Source organism: Pundamilia nyererei, unplaced genomic scaffold, assembly GCF_000239375.1.
Source record: "Pundamilia nyererei isolate P.nyererei 1_Seehausen unplaced genomic scaffold, PunNye1.0 scaffold00046, whole genome shotgun sequence".
Classification (NCBI taxonomy): domain Eukaryota; kingdom Metazoa; phylum Chordata; class Actinopteri; order Cichliformes; family Cichlidae; genus Pundamilia; species Pundamilia nyererei.
Window position 1 is genome coordinate 1,905,196 of NW_005187447.1, and position 23,467 is coordinate 1,928,662.

A 23,467-nucleotide genomic window follows, 5' to 3' on the forward strand; every position below is an offset into this window, starting at 1 on the left:
ACTTATTGTTTCGGAGGAAAACATGAACACAGTGTACAGTCGAGTCTTAATAGCTTACTTACAACTGGGCTCGTCAGGCACTCTTCTTGGCTGCAGTGGTTATTATTATATTTACATGCTTCCATCTCCCGTTTCTGCTCGATGACAACTCGTACTTTTCCACTTTCCTTTTTCTCCCTCTCTCGCTCACAGACACATAATAACGGGTATGGCAGTCCATTCTCCCTGCAGCACGGACTACACTGCCCATGAGGTTACATTCTTTAGGGCTGTAACACTCTACTTATTGCGTTCATATTAAATAACTTTTGTGAATAATTTTTTAAAATATTGCTTCACGTCATTATGCGGGCCGCAAGTAGAGGTGACATGGGCCGCGAGATTGAGACACAGGCATTAGAGCCTCTGTGTGTTTTGTTTGGGTTTCCACCGGCGTGGAAACCAAAAATAGACAGGACATAGCCTTTGAAACAAGGAAATACCGCTGAGTAATCCATTCATTTCAACAAAGTAACTGTATTCTGAATACCACCTTTTTAAACGGTAACTGTAATGGAATACAGTTACTCATATTTTGTATTTTAAATATGTAACAGCGGTACATGTATTCTGTTACTCCCCAACACTGTTTCCCATTTTATATTTATATACTAGCAAATACAGCTAACAAATGATCCCTGGTTAGCTTATCACATAGCACATTCCCAAAGACGTTTACTGGAGCTCACAGTATATTTGGGAGGTTTGGTGAGTCATTTTTTCCTGCTGTACCAGATCTGAAGTTTCACTTACTTGCCAAGTCACAATTCACAACCTGACCACACCCGTAAACAAATCTGTATTCGTGAATGCCGCTGGGAAGTCATCCTGTAGTTTCACTGGGAAGTGTAAATCCATTTCACATGACTTCTCCTTGTTTTTGCAGTAGCTACAGGGATGCCACTGGGATTTTAGTTGGACTTCTGATTTTGAACTTTATTTGTGCTTAAAACTTTGTATTAAAAATGTCCCTCATGTTTTTATATATAGTAGTAACCAGAGATGGGTAATCTGATTACTTTTTTCAAGTAACGACTAAAGTAAGGGATTACTATTGCAAAAACGGTAATTAGATTACTGTTACTTTCCCGTAGTAACGCTGCGTTACTGCGTTACTAAAACCGTGATTTTTTGCGAGAATGTCTCACGACAGTGACGTAAGCGAGTGCGCCGTTAGTGACAACAGCTGTGTGCAGAGCAACAATGGATAATATATCGATTGTGGGAGAGAGTATGAGCGTGCAGCGTGGAAGTACTGACCTTACTTTGAGTTTGATTCCATAAAAAGTGACAAAAACATTAGTGTCCATCGTGCGTGGGAAGAAAACTTCTTTTTACAGCGAAAAAAACCCCTAAACTTCCAAGCAAGCACCGAGTGCGCAACGACGCAATGGGAAATTCACAGAGAAACTCGCGGATTCTTCAACTGACCGCGGCACACCTGCACCAGGGTAAACCTCCGCCTACCGCAGTCCTGCTTTACAGGTGAAAATAGAGCAACAGGACCGCTGAGTCTTTGACTTTATTTATTTTCTGCTGTGTTTTACTTGCATCTATTTGAAAGAGTGAGTGTAAACACAAAAAATATTTTATTTTATGTGCTGGAATGTGTAGAAAATAGGTTTATATGTTAAACTAATTTATTCAACTCAGAGAATGTTGCATATAATTAAATTTTTGCTTGATGCATAAAGTTAAAAGATTAAAACTGATAAAAACAAGTTAAAAAAAGAGACTTTTCCATTTGATTACATTTTGTATGATGGATTATGTAGAAAAAGTAGAATTGGGCGCTTTATCACCTATTCAGGTTGTAAATCGTGTTTTTAAAAAGTAACTAAGTAACTAAGTAATTAATTACTTTTGAAAATAAGTAATCAGTAAAGTAACGGAATTACTTTTTTGGGGAAGTAATCAGTAATTAGTTACTGATTACTTTTTTTTTTCAAGTAACTTGACCAACACTGGTAGTAACAGCAGATGGGTTTTAATATATCTTGTGCGGTTTATATTTATACTAGATACTATTTATCTTTCATAACTGCATATTATAATCTCATAGCTCTCTACCTTTTTTATTTATTATATCTACATCTTTTATATTTATTTTAATTGCACATCATGGCTCGTTTCAATCCTGTTTATGCCCTGTGCATTTTGCAGAACTGACAATGAAGTTGACTTGAACTTTGATTTGTTTTTCTTGAGAGGTTTGCAGTTCTTCCCCCTATTTTGTCCAGCCAAAGCCTGCATGTCTCATATTGCTACAACAAAAATGGTATTTTGGCCACAGAATAACAGAAGATACCAAGTGCAGTAATAGCTAAATGTAAAATCTTTATTGTAATATAAATATAAACTTAAAATACATTGAGTTGGTGCTTTAGTGTAAATGTTAAGTGTTTGTTTTTTTGGAACAGGCAAAACGCATGACCTTAAAAAGCCACACAGGCTCTTTTTCTTGGCCTGATACCCAGTGGTATGCTCATGATACCAAAATGCTTGCAACGCCACTGACTCACACCTGCACTCCTACAACGTCTGCGTTGAATAACCACAATAGAAAGACAAGAAGGATGCCATCTCCTTGGTGATGTTGGAGCTGGCTCGGTTGCATCTATTTGATTACTTTCATTCCGTTCTTTCCTGTCTTCATTATTCATGGTAGGCAAGGCATTTGCATTGATACCATGAAATATGGATGCTCTGTGGAAGGAAAAGAGAGACAACCGACCTTTCACTGCCACATGAGAATGGATAAAAAAAAGAACTTAATAAAGGCTGTTTCAAATACTGAGTTAAAAGAGAAATAGTCCCTGTCTTTTTGTCAGCCAGATTTTTTGTGTTGTTATTTTTTTTTCTCCATTCGCATCTGCCATCTGAATTCAAATCATTGCACGGTACTTAGAGGAAATATGTCAGAAGAATGTGAAACAGTTAAGCTGTGAAAAAAATGGAGAAAACAGTAAAACTGTTTGGTGTGTGTGTTTCTGAGAGATGGAGAAATAAGAGAAAGGCAGGGAAGTTTGCTAGGAAGAAGGTGGGGATTGGTTTCACCTGCACTACAGTGTTTAGATAAGCTCCAGCAGCAGGGAGCTGAGGAATCAGCAGAAATGAAACAGGATGCAGGTTCAACTCAGCACTTCAAAGAGAACTTAAGAGTTCAAGAAACTTAAAATCTTTGATTCACTGCAGCAATACACACTGTATAATTTAGCATAAGGCGAATTTCATGAGCGTTCCTGACTCTTAGTACATCCTGCCATATCATACTGTTTGCCAGAGTCCTGCTGAGAAGAGAAGAGAAGAGAAGAGAAGAGAAGAGAAGAGAAGAGAAGAGAAGAGAAGAGAAGAGAAGACTGCACTTATTTAGTTGAGAAACTATTATTCATCCTGTAATTTTACAGTGATTGTGAAAATATAAGACTGGCAAATATCTCTCCAAATCCAAGAACATTTAAGTTCATGTCAACAACAACAACAACACATTTGCAGGATTGTGAGCTCCATGTGAACTGCAACTGGAATAAACTATGCTTGAAGGGGGAAATGGACTAAACAAATGCTGCTGATACTATGAACATGAGAAAGGATTGAAGTTTACTTATCACAATCTTAAAATCGTTAAATAGATTTACTCCTGTTCATTTGTCACCTGGGAATTTGCCTTTATTGCAGTACTGAAATAAAGGATTTCTAGCCTCATGAAAACCAAATATTATACACAGAGACACAGCCTACATTGTACCTTAATTTTACTTACCTGTTTGGTTGACCCAACTGCAACTGTTTTGCTACACTTCAGTCATTTACTTTCTTTTAAGTAACCCGTCTGTTTGTTCTCTTCATGCACTCAAAATAAGCTTCAGATGACGGGAACAAAAACCTCTGACAGGTACTGCATAATAATATGTTACAAGTGTGTACTGTTTGAGAATATTCTTAATAAACAAGCTAAATGATTCAGCTCTGTCTGCGTCACTGAGTGACTCATAAAGAATTGTCACTTCATGTCTGCAGTTAGTCTGGAGCACCTGTGGCTCACAGTATCTGTGTTTAAAGAGCAGCCTGAGGTAGGAAAAGCAAAGAAGGAAGCCACACGTGAAAACACAAAGGATAACAACTGTTTTGTGCAAAGCTGGAATCACACGCATGGATTTAAAAGCAGCTTTTCTAAAGGAAAGCTTAGATAACGATAAGAAAGAAAGTCACATACAACTAGCAAGTATTCCGATTCCTGTCTTGTAGAAAGGTTTAAATGCTTACTCTACAGTACCTGGCAACATTATAAAAACCTGAGACATGTTGTCATTTACTCAGATTATGGGCTTTCTGCTAAACTACAGAGCACAGTGTTTCTGTTTCAGTAAGTGGTCTACAGAAAATCAATCATGTAGGTGTTTAAAATGCTTAGTGGGTTATTAAATCTTTGCCATGTTATAGAAAGGTCCTGTCTGAACTTGTAGTTTAAGCCACTGGTGGCATTTTGCATGACATTTTAGTTCATTAAAAACATTTTTGTTATTAGCACTAGTCACTTTTGAAGTGTTTCAGTTGCCTTTTACACAAAGTTCAAGGTTTCATTTCCTCTGCCCACACTGTTTTAGAAGAAAATCCAGCTTCTGCTGAACTCCCAGTACAGGTTTGGGCAGTTCTCTTATTTACCTTTTCTCTAACCACGCCTCTATTCTCTGCCCACTTCCTGATCACCTTTGCCTGTTTAGAGGTGAGCAGGTTCTGGGCTCACACAGGAGAAATCCTCTCCGCTTTGGACTCATTCCGTATTTTATAAAGTCCAGCAGCAGGATAAAATTTCTCTCTTTCTACATGAAGACTGTCAGCCGGTCTCCGGTTTGCTTGAGTTGGACAAAGTCCTCTTTACGGAGTCATTTAACTCTCCTGTCCTTCCCCTCCACCTCCTCTCTGAGTGGTTTAAAGTTACACTGCCTGCCAGACTTTACCTGTTCAGGTGAACTGCACTGCCGAAAGTGAATCTTGCTAATGAAGCCATGTAAGTATAGTTTCCTATTTTACATTTTATTAGAAGCATGTCTGTTATTTATCTTAAATGCTTCACTAAGTTACACAAAACGTCATGCCAGCAGTTATTGCTGCTCCGGTGTTTGCATGGAAAGAATTTGCATTAAATTTGTATTTTATATGTGAGTGTAGAGTATGTCGATTTTCTCTTACCTATGTGCACTGGTGTTAAGTACAATCTGTGCTGACCCACTCAGCCATTCAGATACAAGTGACGCTTCATGGGGTTTCACATCTGGCTTCAGCTGTTTTCCCAGATTGAGGTGTCAGGTCTGGCTCAGACTCAACGTTCAGATTGCTATGAACTCAGAGAGAGGCCAGAATACACAAACATACCCACGAGCCTAATGCAGAGATTAGTAAAAGGGCAGAAATTATACTAATATTTGATTTGCACATCCCCTGTTTATTCTAAAAGGAACAAAATGTGCTGAAGAAATCAAAAATATTATGCTGTGTTACATTTGGTGTACAGTTAAATGATAGATAGATGGATGGATGGATGGATGGCTGATTGTTGCTGTTTTTCCAATGTTTATCGCTGTGTGATTGCAAAACAGATGTTTGTATGAAAAGAAAAAATGGCTTGTTGGAATTTTTCTGTCTCATGGACATGTCTGAACACAACTGCCTATGTTTGGTCTATGCTCTATAACACGTAACTTTTGTGCCTGAGTCCAGCCTGCCTTGTGCTATGTTACGCTTAGAGTCCTTGATTATTGACCTGTCAGCAGGTTATCTGGTACTATTTAAATATTTTTATGATATAATGACTAACCCATTTGTCGATGAGGAACTTATTGTTTCCACTCTCTAAGTGAGATTTCTCCTAACACGCCTCACAGATCAGTTTATTATCTTCACGGTCTTTAAGCTACACCTGTAACAGGTGTCTTCCTTGTCAATTACAGTAACACGGTGCTTTGATTTGACAGAGAGATCATTATGTTGCAGCATGAACTTGCTTTGCAGACACTCATACTTTGTCTGATTTGTCAGGCTTTGACTTTTACGCTGAGGGTGTGTTTTGTTTGGTCGATACAAATATGGTTTGATGTCTGTGACTAGAAATGAGGAGTGGATTTGTACATAGCAACAAGCTAGCTCAGTGTGGACAATGAGAATGCTGATACAGAAATTACCTTATTAATGGCTTATTCTTCACAATCGTTTGTTAAGAAAAGAAGCTGACTTGGCATGGCCGTGTCTCTTTATTAACTCATCAAGTTATTTCAGATCAGAGAGTGAATGAACAATGGTAGTTAAAGACAATGTGTGATCTGTATGAAAGAAGGCTCACGCTATGCTAAATAAACACCTCTCTTTGCACTCAGTTGCATAAGGCCTAGACAGCCAACAACTGGCATAACTATAGTTCAAAGATGAAAATAAAGACTACCCTGAGTGTTGTATTTACCATGTAAACATTTTTTTTTTTACTTTGTAGTCCAAACTGAAAGCCTTGAGCCTGACAGCCCCACCTTTCTCATTCTCTTTGGATACTAGATGGCCGGTGTAGTCAATAATTAAACGTCAACAATATGTAGTCAAGGTTCAGTCAATTAGCTGTCGTGAATGATTTTGTTGTGAGGAAAGAGCAGCAGTCCCACAGGACTGTTGTGACAAAGTGAACTTATCACTTCAGAGATTAGGAATGATCCAGTATGAGCCAATGCTCCTCAGGCACGGGTGTGTCCACTGAATATGCCTGCATGGAAAAAAAAAAAAGGTGTGCAAAAGCATGAAATGTCTGCATGTAGATACATGTAGCAGCACTGGGAATATCCCTGCTATTGTGCCATGTTGTATAGATGTTATTTATGCATGTCAGGCTCAACTTCTCCACTGTAAAATTCTTGAGAAAAAAGAACTACACCCAATGGAAGACATCATCGATCTGTTGGAATAACCGAACATAAGATTATCTTTGATTGTAAGTTAGAAGAAATGCAATGATCCCTGTGAGAAATTGTTTTTAAAAGTTCGAAAAATTTGCAGCACAATGACAAACAGCACAAACAGGAATTATATATCTTGATTGACGGTGTCTCTTTGGTCCTGTCTCCCTCCCCTCACCCCCACCCGGTCACGGGAGATGGCTGCCCCTCCCTGAGCCTGTTGCTTCTGGAGATTTCTTTCTGATAAAATGTAATTTTTCCTTCCCACTCTCACCGAATGTTTGATCATAGGTGGTCATCTGATTGTCTGTGTTTTTGTCACTATTACTGTAGTATTTTTACTTTACAATGTAAAGTTCCTTAAGGCAGCTGTTGTGATTTGACTTGACTGAACAGAACCGATTTCCAGAGAAAGGTAGGGCCTCCCATCTTTGGGTGAAAGTTGTCTTTCCTCTCTCTGGAATATCTTGCGTTTGTTGGAAGATGTTCTTATGCGCAGGACTGAGCCAAGTCAAGATCATGCCAAGATCAGTGATCAGTGCATTTGACACAAAAAGAACTCCTTCCTGAGAACCACCAGTGTTGTCCCAGGAGCCGCAGGTAGCTCCTAGTGCTACCTATTTCTCATGTGGCCCCTTGTGCAATTAAGTTTCCCAGGGGGCCACATGAGAAACTTGGCCTGTTGTTAAGGGCTGCATCAATGGGCTTAACTCATTTCTACTCAATATCAATTTTAGCTCTTGATAAATTTCTTCTGGACATTACAATTTGTGAAATTTTAAACACTTTTTATATTTTATACAAAGTGACAAAGAGCATGTATTGATTTCTTTGGTCAATAATTTAAGTTCAATAATTTAATCCCAGTTGTAATAGACCGTGTACCCTCTTAGATTCACATTAAGGAGAAGATAGGATACAAACGGACATAGATACATAATTACATTTTAAGTTTATTAATGGGTCAATATTGGCTTCTAAAGCCAAAAAACTACATTTCCTTGTGGTATCATTTGAGATTCTCCGTTTCAGCACTTCAACGAGGCTGAAATATTCGTTTGTTAGTATGTATAAGAAAAAACCCCATCAATGTTCATTTGATGAGCCAGAAGTTGGAGCTCTTCTTCTTGTTTGGAATGTTATAAAATCATTATACGCGAGCTCTATAGTGGTCTAACATATTAGAATTTTCTTTTTGATCCAGCACCCCCCGTGCTACCGAACTCTAGGGTGTGCATGCCAGATTTCATTTTTATTTCTCTGTGCTCTTGCTTTTTCACATCACTGTTTAATACTATTGTTAGTTTGAATCGTTTTTTTAACAGCTTTGCGTCAAGTGCGAGAAGAGAACAGACGTAAGCTAAAGAGAATATTAGACAAGCTTTATTTTTTATTTACTTTGACTATGAATCACCATTTTCTTGTTCTCATCACCTACTGACAGGTACTTGGTCTCTTTCCCTCCCCTTTTCTGTCTGTAGCTTTTCCTGTGTAGTGATGCAAGTGCTCTGCTTCATAGACAAAGTCAGACGTTGCCACAGTGTGTGATGAATCAGCTGTGCCACCACAAGTTCTCAGAGGGAAAGTTCATCTTTGTTAAGACTGTTAAGCCTCTACTTATTAGCCTTCCGCTACCCGGCATACCAAAAGACTGTAAGCTTATGGCTCTCACAACTTGCCACCCAACAATTTCATACTGTAAAAAGAAATTATATTGATTAATTCTGCAGCTTGGTGGTTAATCTGGACATTTGCATGTATTCACAAAGAGGTAGGACAGATTTGTATGTATTACCATATTGGAATCCACATCAAAGTCTATTGTTAGTTATAATTTTTTAGAAATAAATTATTTAGCAGAAGAGCATGGGAATCTGTCCAATTAAAACAGAACTAGGGCTTGGATTACATAAATATTTTGTAGGCTCCAAACACAAGTTTTGTTGTTGTTGTTGTTGTTTTGTTTTGTTTTTCTAACTTGATCTAGTGTCTCATTAAGCAGCCAACACCCAGCAGTGGGTCCAGAAACAAAGCATGTGGAGAGTCAACAAGATGGCTTATGCCAAGGTGACGTGTGCCTCACTGAGCCCATCTGTTTGTGTCCATGTGCCCAAATAGCATGCCTGTTTTGGGTTTTGGATATGACGCGTTCATTGGCACACTCACAATGTAAACCTGTGTATCAGTAAAGAAAAAAAAAAGACTTGGCACGTCTAAAATCATGTCACGTTGCTGTGGATTAACAGTGATGTATGTTTGTCAGGCTGTACACTGAGCAGGAGGCTGAAGACTTATCTGATTCTATCTGTCTCTGCACTTTCTGCTGACATGAGTAGTATTGATGTTGCTGCATCCACAGAAGAAATCTCACTTGTTCGATCTCTCTTCTCTGTGTCAGTGCAGAAAATCCAACTGAGGAGAAAAGACAGGTTTGGAGGACTGCTGCACACAACATGTTCTGTAGTTGTGTTTGAAAAGTATAAAAATAAAAGTGTCCCTGCTCGGCTCCTCCAAGATATCATGAGTATTTTCATAGCAAAAAAAGAATGAGCAAATCGCCCTTTTAGATATATGTCACTCTTTGGACCCAAATAGTGACCCTGAAATTTATAGTACTTCAAAGTGATTTAATTTTGAGCAACTAAAACAGGTAAATGTGGCTTATATAGTGATGCATCAGTATTACTCATGAAGCAGTTTCATATAATTGCAGTCATTTAATTCAGTTCAGTTGTATTTATATAGTGCCAAATCACAACAACAGTTACTTGTTGTTAGGTAAATACTCTACAGAAATGTGAAAATACCCTACAAGCATTGCTGGTAACACTTTTGCACTTGACTTTTGAATACAGACTATAATTTTTTTTTTACATTTTTGTCTGTTTGCATTATATTTATCTTCCCCACAGCTCTCCTTTGCTAATGACCTCCTTACCAGCTCTAACATGGCATCCCAAGTGTTCTCCAAATGAGTATCCAGGAGCAGAGTACATACCCTGAAGTTGCCACGGCAATGGCTGAAGCATCAGCTCCACCTCTTTCCCCGTCAGACTATGGATCATTGTCTCCGACTCCTGAACTGTGCGCATCATGTGGCCACAGTCATCAGTTGGAAGAGAACCATGAGTACCTTTACAAGGATGAAGTGGACGATGACCTCATCTGTCACATCTGTCTGCAGCCACTCATCAAGCCTCTGGACACGCCCTGCGGACATACTTATTGCCAAGAGTGTCTCACCAGCTTCCTGCTGGAGAGTGACTTCTGTCCTGTGTGCCGTGAACCCCTCATGCTGCAGACCTGCAGGAAGCCCAGCCTTCTGGTCCACAAGCTGCTGGAGAAGCTGTCCGTGGCTTGTCCCTTCACTGACCATTGCACTGAAACAATGCCCCGTGGTCAACTGGAAGACCACATCAAGTTCAGGTAGGCTGGTAGAAACAGTTTGCACCATTAAATTCCCTGTTTAAAAATGATATTATTAGTATTGCTATTAAACAAGTAAGCAAGTACTTTAGCTTCTGGTTTTTCCTTTCTTCTATTTGGTTTTGATGTGTCTACTAAACTCTACAATGACCTGAAGTAAGCACACACTCCAAGTCTCCCACCCTCCTCCTCTGCCCGTCGTCATTAGCCCACAGCTCCAGTCCCAAAGGCTAGAGTTCTTCCAACGAGACTTTCATCTAAACTAGGCCCAGATCCTCTGTTTATAAAAGAAAGCACTTCCTTTTTTCTCACTCTGGGTCTGTTTTCATTAATGCTCATTAACACTTCCTTAGCCCAAAGGCCGCTGGGATAATTAGTGAATCTTGCCCCACACCACACATAAGCACCAGGAGCATTTCCTATTCATTAGCACTTAAAACTTAGAAAAATCAAGTTGCCTAAAACTCCTTAAACTCTAAAAATTTTGTCCCTCCCTGAATCTTATTTCCCATTTCCAAAACACTCTGATGACTCGTTTCATCTGTTTATGCTCTTTTTATACCTTCTTTTCTCGCTCATCTTTTCGCCTGTCATTTCTTCCCTAGTCTTTTCCTTCATGTAATGTGAATGTTATAATGAGGTGTGGCTCTCTGAGGCCAGTTCCCAGAAGGATTCAGCTGTAGAGGTGAGAGACTGCTTTCAGAAAGATGACTCTACACACTGTTTGCAGGAATGTAGAATAGTTTCAGTGAAATGCCGATTTAAACATTTCCATCAGGGTCCAGTGGGTACATGGCGTCTTTGAGTTTTTATTGAAAGATGTTGGTTAATATTCTCTATATATTGAATCTATCAAGTATATTTAAATTATAAACTATAGGAAACTAGTAGTCTTGGGTCGGGATTATACTTTTCATCTCCGTAAGTCTGTAAGGACCCAGGTGCACCACTCAAAGACAGAGATAATTAATGAGTCCTTACCAAGACACAGGGTGCATGAGACAAACAGAGTCCAAAAAAACCAAAAACCACACATAGTTCAGGAGATCGACAATGCCTCGGGGCAAAACTCAGGGGCTTTTTCTAGCGGTGGAGACAAAGAGGATCTGGAGGTCAACCGCGATGCTGAAGACGAAGATGGAGCAGACCCTGAGACCGGGTTATCCACAGGCTCTGAACCCCTAGACATGTTCTTTTCACAACTGGTGGGCACAGAATCAAAATTAACTGATTTATTACTTGCCAGCTCAGAAACAGAGGACTTTGAACAGAGAGTTCATTATTAGTCAGATCAGGAGCAGCAAACTCATATTTGATAGCGACTGGCTTAGATATACACAATTCACTTGTGCAATGCAGTGGCTCAAAAACTGAAGTTAAATTATCTTTTACTTTTTCATTGGCATGCTCAGAAACTAAACAAACTGAATTAACAGTCTTTTGATTTAGCCTGTTTTGTTGCACACTGATCAGTCTTAGGTCCCGTTGTATTGCAAACAGTCTTGTTTCACTGGCTTTATTTGATCCAGACAGAGAAAGTCAGTTTCAATCGCCCTCATGTAGTAAGTACAGTAACCAAGGAATGCTGGATACCAGTCTTTGTAGCCTGTAACTAACTGCTCCCTGATATCCTTACACCTTATAAATCATCCCCTCCTTCAACTCATCTAAGGGGTTGAGAGCTGCTGGGTCCATAATGGCCGTGTCATTCTGTCACAATTCGGCCTTGTGGCAGGTTAGGCAGGTGCAGCACTTGGAAACAATGAGAATTAACCAAACTCACAAGAAGAAACTAGGTGCTAGGAACAGGAAACTAGGAAACTACTAAGGAAACATGGACCTCACAGAAAAAAAAAACCACACAGCATGAGCAGAAAACATGACAGCAAGCAAAGGGAGACTGAGGACATAAATACACGAGAGATAACGAGGGAACAGACCACAGGAACACAGCTGAAACTAATCTGACTGACGAGGCAGAACACAACACACACAGGATGAGAGACTATCAAAATAAGACAGGAAGTAACAAACACTGAGATTCATGGGCTAGACACTGGGACAGGGGAGAAACAGACATGGACATCAGAATAGGAAAGACATGAACTGACCAGAAATCAAGAATTACAAATACAAGCTCAGAGGCACTGGAAAGAGACATGTTCAGAAACTAGATAACCCAAAACTTATGATAACCTGGAAAACCCAACATCATTCCTTCAAACTTTTGAAAATAAGTCCAGAACGGAAACTCAAAATCCTGGGTCATATGACACATGTCATCTTTAGACAGTGACTGCGAGCATCTGTGCAAATGTCTATGAGCCTGCTTGTTTTTTATGAACTTGCACTTACATGTGTACAATGTATAAAGTACACAAGCGCTCCGGGCAGCAGATTTAAAGAAGTTTAACAGAAACTATCTCCAGCTGTCTGTTTCCATGTCCACAAGCAAGTATAATCAACGCCTTCGTGTAATTTTAACAGGACACAAGTGACACGGGAGGAAATTATATACAAATACTGTAAGTTCTTTTCACCAACTCACTCAGCGGTGAGTTGGAGAGGAGTTCCAAACAGTGAATTTCATCATTTTATCATTTCATTTGCAAAGATATATTTTCTTGCCTGTCAAGCTGTTCCTGTGCATTCCATGTGTAAGCACCTTTATTAATTTTGCTCCCACTCTTCATTTATATCCTTTTGTCCTTCAGATGGTTAAATAGCTAATGTGAGAATAGCACTTTAAAATGTGAGAGTAAATCCACGTTGTTTTGCATGGGTTAGAAACCTAAAAATGCTTTCTGCTGTAGAATCAGTGCCATGGCAGTTTGTTTTATGGCCCTCCAAGTATATAGCAATAAGACAAAACTTAACTATGCTTTAGGATTGGAACAAATTTCCTAAAATTTTATAAAAACTCAAAATGGAATTTGGGGAAATTAAGCCAGTCAAGATGTGCTTTCAGTACCCGTTTCATGCGTGTAACACTGCTCCTCCCTCTGCCTGTATTTTATGTTCTAATGATGGGTGGACTGTTTCTGGCTGTTGATACCCCAAAATCTGGCAATGTGTCAGGAGTTCTAATGACTTAGACAGCCAGGCCATCTGTTCAGAGCTGATTTCATACTAATCTAATCATTTGTGACCTTTATTGGCCTTTGGATAGAGAAAATGCCATCCTGGACACATCTCTGCAATCAAGAATAACATCTCAACTATGTAATCTTCTGTATCTTTTCAGTTTTCTATTACTTTTCCCTGTATGGATATATAGGATTTGGCAAAAAATAGCCTCCTTATGTGATCCCCAGGTATTTTCTTCTCTTTCTTTTCATTCGCTAGTTTCATGTAGCTATGTGTCTGTCTATAATGCACAAAATCATTTTTTTCTGCTTTGAAGGTCTCTCATTCTCATGTTTTTCATATTAGCCAATTTACCCAGAGTTCTGTTTTGATGATATTTTGCCTTGAGCATGACAGCATTTTGTTCATCTTCTTTTTCCTTTTATGAAAACTACCTTGTTTTTCAAGTATGCCTCCAATGCCCACTGAGGAGTAGTTCAAAGCTTATGTAAATACATGTGATGCATGCAGACATTTTCTATTTTATTCTGTGCTTATTTTATTTTATTTCATTCTGTACTATTCTGTTTATGGTTTTGGTGAACATGTTCGAATTAGTGTTTCACTAGTCAAAGGAGCTTGCAAAGAAAAGCGTCTGGACTTCTTTAAGTTGCTTGAAGACGTTTCACCTCTCATCCGAGAAGCTTCTTCAGTTCTAAGGTCAAATGGTGGAGAGTCCCAGATATAAACCTAGTGGGAGTAACCCCCCACAGAGGGACAAAAGGACCCCCTGATGATCCTCTAATCGCCTGAGCTTAGGTGTGAAACTGGGTGTGGGTCCCAATCAGCCAGAGTTTCGGGTGTTTTCATTCTGAAACCTGGCCCCACCTTATCATGCGAATTCCTGAGGTCAGATGGCCCAGGATGTGAGTGGGCGTTAAGGCGTCTGGGAAGGGATCTCAAAACTGGATTATAGATGGCAGAGAGTTGGTGTCGTAAACCACCACCTCTGTTCAAAGATGGTCGCTCACAGTGGACATAGATGGCTTCTTTCACTCCTCTTTCAAACCATCTGTCCTCTCTGTCCAAAATGTGAACATTGGCATCCTCGAAAGAGTGTCCTTTATCCTTAAGATGCAGATGGACTGCTGAGTCTTGTCCTGTGGAGGTGGCTCTTCTGTGTTGTGCCATGCGCTTGTGAAGTGGCTGTTTGGTCTCTCCAATGTAGAGGTCTGAGCATTCCTCGCTGCACTGTACAGCGTACACCACGTTGTTATGTTTGTGTTTTGGCGTTTTGTCTTTCGGGTGAACCAGTTTTTGTCTGAGCGTGTTGCTGGGTCTGAAATGCACCGGGATTTCATGCTTGGAGAAAACTCTCCTGAGTTTCTCTGATACACCGGCTACATAGGGGATGACAATGTTGTTGCGTCTGTCCTTCTTATCCTCCCTCGCTGGTGTCTGGTCTTCTTTTCTGTGCCTCTTTGCTGACTTTAAGAACGCCCATTTAGGATAGCCGCACGTTTTGAGTGCTTCCTTTACATGTGTGTGTTCCTTCTTTTTTCCTTCAGGCTTAGAGGGAACATGTTCTGCCCGGTGGTGTAGGGTCCTAATTACTCCAAGTTTGTGTTCCAAAGGGTGATGGGAGTCAAAGAGGAGGTACTGGTCCATGTGTGTGGGCTTCCGGTAAACTTCGATGTTGAGTTTGCCGTTCTCTTCAATATGCACAGCGCAGTCCAGGAAAGGCAAACAGTTGTCCTTTGTGTCTTCCCTGGTGAACCTGATGTTTTTATCCACAGCGTTAATGTGCGCAGTGAAGGATTCCAGTGTTTCACTAGATAGACACTCATAGAGGGAGAAAAGCCACCCAGTGAGGGAAGCGGAAAAGTGTTTTACCTGTCTATGTAATTCTTATAGCAGATTTATAGTTATTTACATATACCTATTTGATATTAGATGACATAACACACTCTGCAGAGAAGGGTGTTATAGGTAACCTTAATATCTGAGACATATGAAATAATGTCTCTGATTCTGATTCTTTGTTTAATACATTAGTGGTTCTTATCTGGATTGATGTGTTATTATTGGGTTTTGGTCTCTGTTTCAAAAGGGCACTAAGCCCCTAATTGCAGAGTGAATGGTTCAGTCTTTGACACCTCCATGGGACAGGTGTCTCAGTGGAGGTGCCCAAGCTGCTACCAATGGCAGACAAGAGTTTTTAATGTGTCTGGTTGAGTGGATGAATTAGAAAGTACTTTGTAAAACTGCTAAGATTAAAAAAAGAAACTGACTTATTTGGAAACCTAACTAAATAACCAAGCAACCAAAGTCTTTATTGCATAGATTTTTAATTCAATTGCTTCACCATCTGCAGAGAGTGAACCACTGAAGGAGCTAGATAAATGTACTTTTTCAGGACACGGTTTCTTGTTAGTACTACCATAGTAGCAGAGAGAAGAAATACATAAAGTGTTACTGCATAATTTATTTTAAAAAGAGCTCTAGGAAAAGAGAGTAGGCACTTCTACTGTATTGCAAGCTCCTGCAATAGAGAATATCACGAAGCTGGGAAAAAGATGCAACACAGATAAATGCTATAACACTGTCACACCATCTCTTTGTTTCCTTTACATGTTACTTATTAGCGCTTAAACAGCCTTGGTTTGTAAGCTGACTTTAAAGCAGAATGTCAAGAATATAAAAATATTCTGTAAAAACTTTTAAAGATTATGACTTTGTGTCAGTATGATGGATTGGCTGCTGTGAGTGAGAAATGAAAAGTAATAATGTGGTTGGAGTATGTGTTTATGTGTATGTTATGATGCCTCTTTTGTGACTCCAAGTTAATGTGCAAGAGAATGAAATGAGTCCTGTGGGGCAGACTGGCTTCTGTTCACAAACTGCATCCTGTCACAATCCAATTACTTTTCCATTTCCTCCGTGCCCTGTGGTCTTGTTGCTGTGCGTACTGTTCAAATACTGCCGGACAACTTATGCCTGAGTTTGCATGCATGCATGCATTAACACACAGATGCACAAACGCATAGAAGAAAAAATTCAGCCGGTAACTATACTGCCTCCATCCATGATAAATTCATCCAGACAGGGTATTTACACCACAATTTACAAGTGTGTTTCTTGAGTGTAGCTCAATGCTATGAAAATCGGATAAGGGTGGAAAATATAAGAGCAAAATAGAAAACAGAAAGCAAAGGCAGACTTGTAATTTTGGACTACATGAATAGAATCTGGCTTGATTGCTCTACTTTGAATAATAAATGAATTATAAACTGACGGAAACGGGACTGAGGGTGAGATTTGATAGAATGGAATAAAAATAGATCAGATGTCCTCCTGCATTTCATATTCAAAGTTGTTTAGCCAACACTTCTCCCCATTGCACTCTGTTTACTACAAATGAATGAAAAGATAGAAGAGGATGAAAGAAGCCCCATGCATACCCCAAACACCATCAGTGCAGTTAGCAGATTAAATATATCTTACTCATATTTAAAATCAAATCACAATAGTTAATGCTGGCTGCTGTCGCCAACGCCTAATAGAGTTTGTCAGCACACAGCTCTCCTCCAGTCATGTTTCCCACAGCTTCTCCACAATCAATCTAAACAGGTGGAGATGTCTTAGTGAATGGGTTCATCCTTTGTTATTATGAATTACCTTTTCCCTTCCATTTACCAGCTCTTGTACATTGCAAAATTGAATTAATATGGAATGAATGAATGAAAATGGACAGTGTGTCAGTAAAGACTTATTCTAAATCTTCTTCTTTTTCGCCCATATTTCTCATTCATGTCACTCAGGATAACAAGGCTCCACCCATGCAGAGAATATTGATTTGCCGGTGTGTTTTGGTCATGCTCTGTCTTTTTTGTTTCCACACATGTAGGCAGATTCTTTTGAGCGATCAGACCAATCTGCTGCACTGGGATTAGTCCATCGTTAGAGAGGAGGGGCGAGGGTTTTGGAAGGCAACATACTCTCTATCCTCCCCTTCACGGGTGAATGTATGTGCAGGCAGGGGGGAGGTGAATGCAGAGATTGTACTTGTGTGTATGTATGTATGGGAGTGTACGTGAGAGTACGCATGTGAAGAGGGTAGAGCCAATCACAGCGCACCTGGTACCTCTCCCCCCCTGCTGTCTCTTTTTTGGTCTGCTCCATCCTCCCCACCTCAGTGGTTTCTGCTGCAGTATAAGTCACAGCCTGCGCTGTTCTCTCTGACATACACACACGCGCACACATACGCACACACAGAGGGAGACTGACATGCACACACACGCATACGAGCACAAATCCTCTTACAACTCGCCAGTGCCCAGAGCAGATTAAGGGGCCGTACATCTCAAATTGTATTCCAAATGTGCCACCTTTGCAAGGGTCTTCTTCCTGTTCTTCTTGTACTTTTACATCTTCCTCTTGTGCACCAACGGGACTTCTCTGCACCTGCTTCTGCTGCTTCTTCTTCCTCCACTACGTCTTCAACCTCTGGCAACTGGCCCGTTTGCCTCTGCAGCTGAGATGACCAGGCAACCAGCCTGAGGCAGAGGAACAAACTCACACAGACATAAGTAGAGAAAGGAAAACAAAAGGGGGAAAGAGAGGCTAGAAGGAAGGAAGTCGAGGATTAATTCAAATCTGAGAGCGCCCCTTGAGAAGAAAGACAGGCGAGGAGGGGTAGGTCAGCACGGCCAGGTTCGGAGAATTGGAGGTGGAGGAGGAGGAGGGGGAGGAGGGGGGAACAGGAGAGGAGAGAGCTATAGTTCAGAAAGGAGGAAACAGGGAAGAAAAGAGAGGAAAAGGAGCAGAGCATTGATCATGAAGGCTCTGTTGCTGCTAGTTTTGCCCTGGCTCAGTCCGGCCAACTACACAGACAATTTGGGCAACCTGCACATCCTCTATTCAGAACTGTGAGTACAACACTCAGCCTCCTCCTGCATCCTCTTCATCAACATCTACCCATCCTATCCATCCATCAGCGCAGCTGTTATGTGTAATCGTGCATTTTGTTTACTTTTAAAACCCATTTCTTTGTGTCTGCATTCAGAGCGTTAATGCATATTTGTATATTACTTCCAATGTTGACATTCGGATCATCGCTTGAAGAGTCAGGGTGTTCTTCTTTGTTGTGAAAACAACCAGTCAGTTGCTTCCTGATGCTTTGGTCACTGGTTGCTGTGGCGCTAAAACGCAGCAGAGCCAGCAGGTTGTGCTTTATGCTGTCCAGGACGGTTGGGATGCTACAGAGCGGCACTGCAGCATGGCATCTCTGCCTTTATCTCGTTCTCTTTAGTAGCATGTGTGTTAGTGTGTCACTACTGTATTGACTGGAGCAAAACAGTATTTGGACACACAAGCGAGTATTTTTTACACACAGAAACACTGTGTGTGTACAGCCTGTATGGGCTCTCGGACGGTTGTAACTACTCTGTGTTTATTTGTGGAATAGACTTTCACCACATTAAAAATTCATATCTGGCTACTCTCAGTTTGCATCTACTGAAAATAAACTACACATTCACTTATACACACATTCATTTTGTTATACTGAACAAAATGAGAAATTTGTCTGTGTTGGAAACAGCATAACATAATAATGCACCTGTTGCTGCACATTTCCTTCTAATTAATTCTGCATCAAACATTATATCAGAACTAATGCACATGGAAACATCTGTGTCAACATTTCTGTGTTCATTATAACCTGATCTGCAGAATACACTTCTAGTTAATATTAGTCATATGATGTAACGTCCTAGTAGTGCTTGTTTTGTCTGGCCAATAGTTTGATCTAAGTCATTTAGACCAGAGCAAAGTTGCAAGTACTTTTATTTTTTGCTTGCAAATTGACATTGATGGATAATCTAACATTTAATACATTTACTGTACGTCACACCGTCTTCCTTCTTGGCTCCTCGGTCTCTCTTTGTGTGGGAGTAAGCGTTGACTACATTCACTAGCTCCGTGTGAACTCAAAGCTCTGTGATCCCGGAGCTCAGCAATTGCTCTTCTCTCCAGTCTGTCGGAAATGTCCCATTATACTGCATGAACACATGGAACAATGGACCGCCTCGCAAATCCCCTCATTTCATTGTATGCGCTCTCTGCACTGAGTGGGGCTTTAGCTCCTGCAGACAGCAAGAGTCCGTGTTGGGCAGCAATGGATGCCAAAGAGGAGAGGAAAGAAGGGTGATACACTGTAAATACTGCAAATCAAGTAAAACAGATTTATTATATTAGATAGGTCAAACTGATTTAATTATACACAGAAAGAAGTGGTTGAGGATGTAAGAAGAATAGAGTGGATGAACCATGCAGAGCACAGAAAAGAGTAGAGGGGAGATGAGAGGAGACAGGAGGGTATAAGGTCACTTCCTGTGCCTGCCTTCCATCTGGCTATACATACGGCTGCCATGGTGATGGTACCCAGCAGGCACAGTATGCAGGTCCTTTCAGCAAGTGCTTGTTTGTAAATAAAATCATATGATTTCTCTCTGACACTCACTAAGTGAGAAATATTGACAGCATGTGTTGGAGCGTGTCTCTGTACCGGTGACAGTAGAGCTTTTGCTGATTATGACATGACAGAGAGAGAAACTAGAAGCAGACAATCGCGGACGTGGTGTTTTTCTGCCTGGCTAGTGAGCAGTGGCACACCATTTGTCTTTATCCATACTGTTGACAGCAGCAGCCTCCAGCTCCCGTTGTGCGACTACTGCCTCAGCCTACACCCTCTCACCACTCGTCTTTCTCAGTCTGTTCTTTCGCTTACAGATGTCATTCTGTGTGTGTGCGATTGCTTCAGTGAGTTTGTATGGTGTGAGAAAAGCGAGAATGGTTATAATCTGTCTTATTTACACATCAGTATGCTTGTACAGGCTTGTTTACACACTATACTTGCTATACACAGAGAGTAAGTGTAACCAACATTGCAAGTGGAGAGTTAATGTCTCTGTGATGAAACTCTTAATAGGTTTACTGCCATTGTATTATGTCATCAACAGCCAATACAAACACCACGCTGGTACACGCAACACAGCAACCGGGTGTGATATTTACTGCCCACATCATAACAGTGCACACATACACACACACACACACCAGCCATTGGATCTTGCGTATTCCCTCCCCCAGCACACGTGGCATCCCCTGATCATCACAGTGTCGTGCTGTAGAGCATTAATGATTAATCTGTGTTCATTTCTGGCCTTGAGCTGAGATGTCTTAAACACTATGATTAGCTTAGCTTCCGTCCTTTCAGACCTCATCTCGGAGGTGTTTGATCACAACGAGCAATACGCACTCCTATTGCTCCAGACGACTTCAGCATGAACGCATCCTAACAGGCTTAGACACCCAGCCGCCGCTCACTCTTTGGATCTGAACAATACCAGTCATTTGTTTGTACCAGGTCCACCTCGAGTCAGAGGCAGCGCGCCATGCCATTCCATGCCCCCTTTAGCCGCATGTCTGAACTTAGTGTGGGGCAGGCTTCACTAATTAGAATTTTGTTTGGATTAAATATTAATCCTTGTTCTGTAGTCATGCAGCTCCCCCTGTCTCATTGTATCTAGCAAGGCAGATACAAGTGATACAGTGAAGGCCAGTGGGAGTGAAGCCAAAAGATAAAAGTCATGCTTACCACCTCTTGAAGTACTTGCACAGCTTTCCAAAAATTAAATCAGTTTAATTATTTCTTTGCATGGGATTCTAGTTTATGAAGCAAATTCAGTGAATCAACCATGCAAGCATTTATATGCAAAGGTGGGCAAAGTCTACAGAAGCAACACAATTAAACATGCAAGGAGACATGGGGCAAGGACACATGCAGAGGACACACTGAAGCAATTCAGACTAATGCATTAATCTAAAATTGCACATTACTGTTCACATAAAACAAATATGGATTAATCAACACACCAAAGACGCATTTGATGTTGTATAATTGAAGTGCACGCCATGCATGTGTAAATACACAGTCACAAAAGAACAGGTGTGTGTATTCATTTATTCATGAACAGCAGTGAGTAGCAGATCAGTGTGTTTACTTCAGCAGAGCTTTCCTCTCAGGTGTGTCTGGTACTGTCAGCATGCAGAAAGGTTTGAAGATGAGTCTTACCGTGGTGTTTCATTAGGAGAGACTTTAAGTAAATTTAAACGTGTAATATTTCTTAATTCAGATGCCCTTCTTTCTTAGCTACATGATAGAAGTTAGGTGTATTACAAAGATTAGTATAAGTTAACCTTTGCTTATGACTGACTCAAAGTTTTGCTGCTGTTGATGGGTTTTGATGCATGACGTGTATGACATGAAATGCTTTCTGCATCGTCCTGTCTGCAGCAGCTTATCTGCAGGAGGCGTTCCATATGAGCGGACTGCAGAGCACGCATCTAACAGAGTGTAACTGACAGCAGAGAGGAGAGCAGCGTAGAGTTAATCTCTCACGTGAACGTCGCCTACTAAGCGTCAGAGCTTTTGGTTGGGCTGACCAGTGCTGGCTGTGTTTCAGGCTGTTGTACCATGGCACGTGGAGGTAGAGAAACCAGGACACTGCCAAGGGCTAGGATGGCATAGAGTGAAAAATATAGGCTAAAAGGTGCCAAAGGCAATGTGGGACAGCAGCCTGGTGGGGATTCTCTATGATTATGCAGTTCAGCGTAGCGTGGAGGGGATTACAGTTAGAGTTGTCGACACATCAACGTACACATCGTGCTTGACTGCAGCACTGGAAAACAGCCACTGTTGAGCTGGACATGCATAAGGTGTATTAGTAAGCTGAGATCCAGCTCAGCCACACACAGCAGAGAATAAATCAGTTTTAGTACTACTTTAACTCTTCTTCTGTGTTGACAAAAAGAGTATGTGATTGCTCTCCTGGTTGAAACCAGACACTGACACAGTAAATGCTGCATAAATATTCTTCAAGCCTGATCATGGGGTCGTGGCTCGACTGATAATCACACATATTGATTTGGTCAAAAACCATGACTCAGAGTTCGGGCTGTTGTAACAGGCTGACTCGACTGACACTGTGCTGGCTTCTCATCTGCGCTTGTGAATGCTCAGATGCATTAAGCTTGCCAAACCTGCGGAGCCACTGCTCACTGCACAGGAGCACAATAGACAGTTCAAACAGAAAGACGGGATTTATCGGTTACTGTATGCGTTCCCTTTTGTTTTCAACACCCACTTATCTTTAAATGCGGTAAGAAGTCACGCCCAACAGAAGCTCACCTCCTACTTCAATTTAGCAGATCCGTCTTTAGAAACAAGCTTATCCCAACTGTCCTCACACAGGAGACGCGGCCCCTTCTAGGTTTGGCCTCATCCCCTCCTCATGCGGCAGATGGGATTACCCCTCACAGCAGGCGGATCCAATCAACACACCAGCACATCCTCTGATTAATACTCTTCTAGTTCATCATTAACTGGATTACTCTGTCTTTATGTCACTCTCTCTTCACTTGATCTATGCATCTATGCATCACTCTGTCCATTCCCCCCAAATCAAACTTTATGTATCTGGCATGCACACCTTATGTGTGATTGATTCACTACACTAATCAAGGAAGCAACTCTGCATCAAGGTTTTATCAACACAAATTCAATTACTGGCGGCCACTCCTAACTCCTACTGATACTGCGCTAGCATTCTTGTGCAGACGTTTTTTGTGTGTCTATGTGTGTTGTGACCACAGGTGCTTCCCCAGAGCCTTGTGTTTTTATCTCAGCTCAGACTGTTCTAAAACAAGTTATGCTTGGGACTCAGCCAAGAGCTGTTAGAGATAGACAGCTTTCACTCCCTCTATCAGCTAGATTGGATGTACACCAAGCCCAGAGTCTATGCATAATTGCTGGATTTCCATGATTGATTTTCTGATTATAATTTTGAATCCTTATTTTTTGGCACATACATACTGTTACAGTGATGAATGTTCTTACTGAACATGGCCAGGGTTTAAAGCTCAGGTTTTGGACT

The 23,467-nt window shown here is 40.8% G+C and overlaps 1 protein-coding gene across 4 annotated transcripts in view; it reads left to right on the forward strand.

Moving 5' to 3' along the window:
• Positions 1-4,755: 4,755 nt before the first annotated feature.
• lnx1 (ligand of numb-protein X 1) overlaps positions 4,756-23,467 on the forward strand; it is a 36,646-nt gene continuing 17,934 nt past the window's right edge. For 2 of the 4 annotated variants that reach the window (XM_005732298.1, XM_005732299.1), the window contains exons 1-2: positions 4,756-5,050; positions 9,890-10,403. In XM_005732298.1, the coding sequence (XP_005732355.1) occupies positions 9,949-10,403 (455 nt within the window). In that variant the 5' untranslated portion in view covers positions 4,756-5,050; positions 9,890-9,948. Of the gene's footprint in view, positions 5,051-9,889; positions 10,404-17,727; positions 18,398-23,467 lie in introns of those variants that run through there. The other 2 variants (XM_005732300.2, XM_005732301.2) reach the window with 1 other exon arrangement.